The sequence below is a fragment of the Boleophthalmus pectinirostris genome, unplaced genomic scaffold, assembly GCF_026225935.1.
Source record: "Boleophthalmus pectinirostris isolate CB_2022bp ecotype Guang Dong unplaced genomic scaffold, ASM2622593v1 HiC_scaffold_17, whole genome shotgun sequence".
Lineage (NCBI taxonomy): Eukaryota > Metazoa > Chordata > Actinopteri > Gobiiformes > Gobiidae > Boleophthalmus > Boleophthalmus pectinirostris.
This window is the reverse complement of record NW_026571115.1, coordinates 4822262-4830433: the sequence shown is the minus strand read 5'-3', so window position 1 is coordinate 4830433 and position 8172 is coordinate 4822262. Positions and strand designations below refer to the sequence as shown.

At 43.9% G+C, this 8172-nt stretch overlaps 1 protein-coding gene across 1 annotated transcript; it reads left to right on the top strand.

Moving 5' to 3' along the window:
* The first annotated feature begins 1733 nt into the window (after positions 1 to 1733).
* On the top strand, positions 1734 to 4461 carry LOC129408659 (recoverin-like). Its single transcript, XM_055152789.1, has 3 exons — positions 1734 to 2114; positions 2606 to 2717; positions 4343 to 4461. The coding sequence occupies exons 1-3, from the start codon at positions 1734 to 1736 to the stop codon at positions 4459 to 4461; spliced, it is 612 nt and encodes a 203-aa protein (XP_055008764.1).
* The last annotated feature ends 3711 nt before the right edge of the window (positions 4462 to 8172 follow it).

The window sequence follows — 8172 nt, the reverse complement described above, 5'->3', positions numbered from 1 at the left end:
GTGCCACCAGGGGTCTGAGCTGAGTCAGAACAAGTCTCTCAAACACATTCAGGACATGGGATGTCAAAGCAAATGATCTGTAGTCATTAAGTCAACATCCACATGTATCCAGTGTTGTTGTGCTGGAGTTTTGCCTCGAGCCTCTTCCCAAATGCTTCTTCACTCTGCCTGAGCTGGACCTACAGCTGTAGCTGTACCCACTTCACCTTCGTCCTTGACATCAGGGTTGAAGTAGGTCCTTCAGCTGGCTGGTGATCCAGGGTTTGTTGTTGGAGTAACAGCAGACAGTGCATGTGGGGATGGCTGTATCCTCCATGCTGTTGATGTTGTCCCCATGCAGCTGGCAGAGCACATCCCAGTCTGTGGTCTCAAAGCTCCTGAAGGGCATGGCTGGCTTCCTAACTCCACTTTCTTACAGTCCTAGTGGTGACAGGCTGCCTTTTCAATGCAATGACATACTGAGGCATTAACAGGGCAAGACTGTGGTCTGATCATCCATTGGGGGCAGTGCCACTGTGTGCCTCCTTATAATTGGCATACAGCAAGTCAAGAGTCCTATTCTCCCAAGTTTTACAATCCGCACACTGGAGAAGTGTGAGTCAAACACTGTCCAAGGAAGCATTGTTGAAATCAGCAGAAATCAAAAGTAGAGCCTCTGTGTGTTTGACAGCAGCCCAGAGACCACAGTGTGTGTCCTGTCACAGGCAGCATCTCCATATGCTGAGGGAGGGATGTAAAGTCCAATGAACAGGAGACAAGTAAATTCCCTTGGTAAATAATATGGACGCATTCCCAAAGCGAAAAGTTCAATGTCCGGCGAACAAATACACTCCTTCACAGTAATATGAACAGGATTACACCACCTCTTGTTTACCAAAACAGCAATCCTGCTGCCCTTCTTCTTACAGCTAAGGAGAGTGTCTCTGTCCACACACAGTCTTAAAGCCTGGTACAGATGCACTGTTGTATAGGAAGTTAGTAGGTCTCCAGGTCTCCGTGAAGCACATGACACTGCTGACAGCGTACTTCCTCTGGGTCCCAACAAGCACTAACAGTTTGTCCATCTTATTTCCCAGTGATCTGATGTTCCCATCAGGACTGACGGAACCACAGGCTTGGATTTCCTTCTTCGCTGTTTCACATCTTCTGTGCGTCCTCCTCCGTAGTTCCGCACTGTGGACTTGGACAGTGAAAGAAAGTGCTCTCTGGAACACACAATAGGTCGTTTGGACTCTTGGGTCACACAGCAAAAAGGAAAAAATGCAAAAACACCCCAAAAATATGTGAGTGAGTTTCACTGGATGGATAAATAACTAAAAAATAAAATCTTAAAGTGCAAACAAGAATAGCTTTCAAAGGTAGAGGTCTTTAGGAATTTTCCAGGACCCTGCTGCCACTTCCTCAGGTGCTTAGGGTGTAACGAGTTTTGGGGTTTTGCTACATTATTTTCACTCAACACTCTACAGATTGACTTACATCATTAAAATGGTGGCGTTAAGTCTTCGCAGATGTTGAAGTTTCTGGTTCGCACCTGTGGCGGCTAATCCTCAGACGGCTCATGGCTCAGTGACGTGTGGATCCTCTTATCTCTGCACCGGCTCAATAACTTTAGCAACCCAATCGCTATAATCCCGTAGAACAGAGCTGCTCGGAGGTGTCCCCCATAAACACGCTATATATACAACTCTGCTTTAGTTTTCTGTTTGTGTTTGAGTGTTGATACGTAACAAAAAATGGGGAATACCAAGAGTAGCGCGCTGTCTAAGGAACTTTTAGAGGAGTTAAAATGTAATACGAAATACTCCGAGGCAGAGCTGTGCAGTTGGTACCAGACGTTTTTGAAAGAATGTCCCGGTGGTAAGATCAGCAAGGGGCAGTTTGAAGGGATATACGCCAGCTTCTTTCCGAACGCAGATCCGACAGCGTACGCGAGGCACGTTTTCCGTAGTTTTGACACAAACTCCGACGGCACCCTGGACTTTAAGGAGTACATCGTGGCTCTGCACCTCACGTCTGGAGGAAAGACTCTGCAGAAGCTGGAGTGGGCCTTCGCTCTGTACGACGTCGACGGAAATGGGACCATCAGCAAGAACGAGATACAAGAGATCGTGAGGGTAAGGTTGAGTTTAGGAACTTTTCTTCAAGTCAGTTTTAACGTTATTTCTTGGCAAAACACGCACCAGAGCTCAGAGGTCCTGACCGAGACTAGCTCTCAAGATCTCCCTTTGAAATCTTGAAATATTTTTAGTCAAATGTTAGTCGACTATAACACCACTGACCAATTAATTGACTAGACAACAGCCATACTTGTAAGTCTCTTAGTTTCATCTAATCTGCCCTTTTAAAATTATCATCTGTAATTAAATCAGGTGATGATGCTGTCTTTGTTAGACCAGGTGAGGGAAGAGAGAAGGAATAAATACAAGTAACCAAATAAACTTGCCGATGGTAGCTTAAATCAACTTTACATATATTTCTTTATATCAATATTAAGCCCATGTATTGGCATAAACACTGAGTTTTATTTCTACAGTCTTTGTTCACTTTTGTTACTCTCATGTTGTAAAGTTAATTAATTTAATTAATAATTAATTTATTTTTCCAGTCGATTTTCAACATGATCCCGGAGGAGGACCAGAAGAACCTGGCAGAAGACGAGAACACTCCAGAGAAAAGAGCCGAGAAGATCTGGAACTACTTTGGCAAAAAAGACAACGGTAATTTACACACACGACTTTTAGACTCCTCCTTGGTTTGGTGGATTGTACCTGTAAATATTCAAGATACTGAGTTAAGTGACAGTTTGTGGAAAAAAAACTGAGATGAAACGTAGAAAACTGCAAGATGTGTTGGGTTTTAAAACAGAATTCCCCTGCCTTTGTGATCTACCCAGAAAACTCCATCCACAATGCAGAGACAATTTAGGCACAAAGATTGAATACTGATTAATACTGATTAATTCATTTAGACAAGCTTTGGTCCTTGGCAACTAAGCCCTGATGAAATCCAGTTTGGTTGAAACATGTTGACTTTGGCCATTTAAATAAAGGCCTTTTAACTATATTTTTCCTTGTGCAATGTTTACTTATTTGGAGTGCCTGGAGTCCGTTGTGTTTAAGCTTTGGCCCTTGTTGACATTATGGTTTCTAGGTAACAGTTATAGAATGACCTCTACGTATGTGACATCTGAAGCCTCTGTCCAACCAGGACACAAAAATTATAAACTTCACAAAAAAGAGAAAAGATTTTAGTTCATCTTAAATGTGTTAGTGAAATGTGTAGCCCATATGTGATTTAAGTGTCTCCTGTTCAGTTCATGCTGTTCCTTTTACCTGATTTAAACTGAAAGTAAACACTATAGCCACGTTTTCACTATTAAACTAGGTTAAAAATGTCTAAATCTAAGTATGTGCTGTGATTTCAAGTACTACTGTATTTTTTGGACTATAAGATGCACCGGATTATAAGGCGCAATATCAATAATGTTGAATTCTCTCATCTATTTTCATACATAAGGTGCACTAGATTATAAGGCGCATTAAGCGAAACAAAACAGTCACATAAGTCAAACTTTATTCAACTCATTCATAATAACTCTCAACATTGATCAGTTGTAACACATAAAATACAAAACAATAAACTCACTTTTTCAGTTCATTCCTCCATCATTCATCCATCAAATTCTTCATCTTCAGTGACAGAGTTGAACAGTTTGGCGATTTCAACATTGAGTCCAGATCCCTTTCGTCATTATCCGAGTCAGTCTCGTCGCTGTTACTTCGCTGTTCAGTGCCTTCGTGAAAGCTCGGACGAAACCTGAGACTGATCCTTAGCCCAGGCATTCACGATCCATCTGTAGATCGTGGCATAACTTGCCCGGCGTTGCCTCTCTGTCTTGGTGAATGTGTGTTACTTCGTAATGCTCCGACAATCCATCAAGCGGTGTGGCTTCGTAGTTTACCAAAGTCTTACGAAAACATTTTGACAGTTTTTTGAGCGCCATGTACCACATCAAATCACTTCGAGGTCCCTAAGCACAACCAGAATTAATACATAAATTGCACCAGATTATAAGACTGTAGATTTTTGAGAAAATTGAAGGACTTTATGTGCACCTTATAGTACGAAAAATATGGTACATGACATCACACAGAACTGCCCTGATCACAGACAGGTGTTGCTGATAGAAACACATGTCTGCAGAGACGGAGTTTGAAGTGTGGATACCTGTTCGACCAATCACACTGCTCCTTATACCTCCACACCCCGCCCCTCCTCCCCCCTCAGTCTCAGAGTCTGGGTGTCTAGTCCCACCTTAAACCCGGCCGTTCTCTTGTTGCAGATAAGATCTCGGAGGGGGAGTTCATTCAGGGCGTGATGGATAACAAAGAAATCCTGCGTCTGATCCAGTACGATGAGCCGCAGAAAATCAAGGACAAACTGAAGGAGAAGAAGAACTGACTCAGACTGTCCACCGGGGGCGCTCCCTCACGCTCCAGATGTGAAAATGTTGTGTTTATTTTTTACCCAGAGCTACATCAGGACAAAAACATGGGACACACCAAAAGTTCAACTGTCAAAAATGCCACATGCTGCCATGTTGAATCTCTGTTGCTAATGTAAACAAACATCAAACTAGGAATTGTATAGAAGATTTTGTTTTTGTAAATTTAAAACTTAACATATCCGTGTCCCCAGATACAAGTTTTTCTGAAAACAGTTGTGATGTTGCTTTAGTTTTAATGACATGTAACAGAGAGAGGTTGAGGCTTACAGGGTCTGCACTTATAGATGTTTTAACTAAAACACAGACAAGTCTGGGCAAACATGGGACAAAGGCAGGAAATAGTGGAAATATAGATTTTTTTAAATTTAATTAACAGTGATATTAAAAGTTCATTCTAAACATTTAAAACACAACTTTAAAAAGAGAATTTGAGAGCAAATATTAATAGCAGGACAATCTGTGACACACCACAGGAGTCATTCCCACAATGCCGTTTACCCCTATCCAGGCTGGTGCCACCTAGTGCCTCTGCTCAATTTCATTTCTCTCCAGTGACTAGGTCAGGAATGTAGACCGTGCACCGGCCAATCAGCTGTGAGCTGTGAAGCTATGACGTCAAACTCGTCGCGTCTATCTGGGTCCATTTTGTGGTACAGCACAACAGTAAACAAAGCGTTGAGATGGATGTAGATACAAACTTTGCATTTATTATTGCACCTTTAATTCACAAGTTCACCTCACAGAAACGACAATGCTCGTTGACAGACATGTTCACTCTCTGCTTTGTTTGCTGTTGTAATTACTTGGACACCACTGAGCGTTCTGGTGCATCACATACGTCAGGACCAAATAACAGCGATATGTTAAATTTAAAAAGTACCCATGAAGTGAACCCGGTTGACGAATCAGACTAGTTTACCCCCACCAAACCAACTAAATGAAAAAAAAAAAGGCATTACTGAGATTCTAGACGGGGCATCAAACATGGAGCTTAGGACATGACCGGAGCAGCCCCAGTTACCACAAACTCCACACATCGTCAGTACTGTCAAACACCACATAAAATCTAGTAGCAAACATTCTGAGATACATAATTCTCGCTACTTACAGCCAGCCACCGAAAAACCTGACAGCACCCTGCAGTGTGTGCACCCCTTTCTAATCAGTAATGAGTGACACTGGAAGAGTCACGCACATAGGCAGATGCATTTGCAGCTGCATTACAGTGGGAAAATATAGTTTGACTTCCTGGTTACATACAAAAACATTGATAATGGACAAGTAGTTATAGTTACATAACATTATAGTTAGTATAGTTACAGTTTCAACACTGAAATCCAGTGTGTTTAAACCTAAAATGTGTCTCTCTGATCTGACCGAGCTCCCTAAACCCCACCTCCTGCAGCATCATGAGTCAGTGCTAGTGCAGCCTCTGCAGCTCAGGGAGGAAATGCTGCAGGTTCTGAGCTTCACATGAGGTCTGAACATAAACTGAGAATGAGACAAACTTGTGTGTGTGTGTCTGCAGGTGAAGTTTCTGGAGACACAGGTTCAGTTGTGATTGTGGAACCTTCATTAAAAGCGTAAGAGCACAGGATACATAGAGCTCGTGTAAGAGCACCTGTCTGGCACCTGTCTGGACCCTGTCTCCTGTGTGTCTGGTGTCCCTGTGTCTCCTGTGTGTCTCCTGTCGTGTCTCCTGTGTGTCTCCTGCGTGTCTCCTGTGTGTCTCCTGTCTCCTGCGTGTCTCTGCGTGTCTCCTGTGTGTCTCCTGCGTGTCTCCTGTGTGTCTCCTGTGTGTCTCCTGTGTGTCTCCTGCGTGTCTCCCCTGTGTGTCTCCTGCGTGTCTCCTGTGTGTCTCCTGCGTGTCTCCTGTCTCCTGTGTGTCTCTGTGTCTGCTGTGTCTCCTGCGTGTCCTGCGTGTCTCTGTGTCTCCTGCGTGTCTCCTGTGTCTCTCGTGTCTCTGTGTGTCTCCTGCGTGTCTCCTGCGTGTCTCCTGCGTGTCTCCTGCGTGTCTCCTGTGTGTCTCCTGCGTGTCTCCTGTGTGTCTCCTGTGTGTCTCCTGTGTCTCCTGTGTGTCTGTGTCCTGCTGCAGTCTGGAGTGCTTCATTAGGCTGAGGGGCAGAGCTACTTTATCTGAATTAGTTTGAAAACAATCCGCTTGATCCTCTTAAGATGAAGGTCAGTGAAAACAGCTCTGCTCCCTTCTGTACGCACAAACACACACACACTCACACACTCACACACACACACACACACACAGAGGAGACACACACACACAGAGGAGGTACAGATAATAGTGTTATAATAACCTAAACTACATCATCACATGCACAATCAACATGAGTTAAAGGTAACTTTTCGACTGGAGGTCCGTCACCTGCTTGTTTCTATGGAGATGCCATTTCTCTGTCTGGAATGTTCCACAGTGTGACATTAAACAGCTCTACTTTACATTTACTCAGATACAGGTGGTTTTAGAGCATAGTAACGGGCAGTGTTGGGTGTAACACTCTACAAAGACAGACACACCGGGAGCAGGAGGGGTCCGTCCAGAGGGCGCAGCAGGTGGGCACCCACGGCCCCAGGAAGCAGAGAAGTCCTGGCGTGAGGAGCTGTAAAACACGCCTCAAGTCTTTCCTGGACCCAGAAAGGCTTGAGGCCCGGTCGTGGCGCACAGGAGGAAGTGGGGGCCAGCGACACCCGGGGAGAGGTCTTTCGAGGGGATCCTACAGCACCAAAAGGCTGCCCTTCGTCCGCCAAGTTGAATCCCCCGGGCAGACTGACCCCACCTATTTACCTCTGAACAGCTTCACATCCTCTTGAACTCTCTCTTCAAAGTTCTTTTCAACTTTCCCTTACAGTTCTTGTCAACTCTTGGTCTTGTGCTGTATTCAGCCTTAGATGGAGTTTACCACCAAAAAGTAATAAGTAACGTAAAAAGTGACTTTTCATAGAGAATAACTAAAGTAACGGATTACTTTTTAAAGAAGTAATGAGCTTCCTCAACCTGGCAACGGGTAAACAAATGCTCAACTGCTGAATTGCCCTTTGGTATTACAGGCAATTGCTACGTTTACCTTCGTGAGGTGTGGAGCTCTCCATCTGTCCTTTCTCCTGCTGTCACCGCCGAGCCCGTCCTGACAGTGAGTCCTGTTTGAGTTCTGGTTTAGTCCTGGTTTACTACTGTTTTTGTCCTAGTTCAGTCCTGGAATCAATCCTGGGTTAGTCCTGGTTTAGTCTTAGTTCAGTCAGTGGCACTGTATTTATAAGTTGAATGGTTGCAAAGCAAGTGGCCATAAACCAGACCTAAATAATGAGTGGATAAAAGCAAACTTCAGGCATGTTAGCATGGTTAGCTCAGATGGTAGAACGCCCGACTTTAAGCAACAAAATTGGGTATCAGTGATTGCTTCGAGACTATTCAAAGAACCATGACTTACACAATGATTTCAGAAAACCGTGCCGAAATACATACTTTGTAAATGTTGTGCAGCAATACAGCAGAGATTGTGCTAGTCTCTGACAGTCAGCTGTCCTATTAGATTAAGTTAAGAGCTGTATATGTGCACTAGCTATGAAGAGTTCGTTTTGGAAGCAATGAATTCAACAGACACGTGTTTCCCCAAAATGCACGGAAATCACCATGATTCACAACCAAAGAT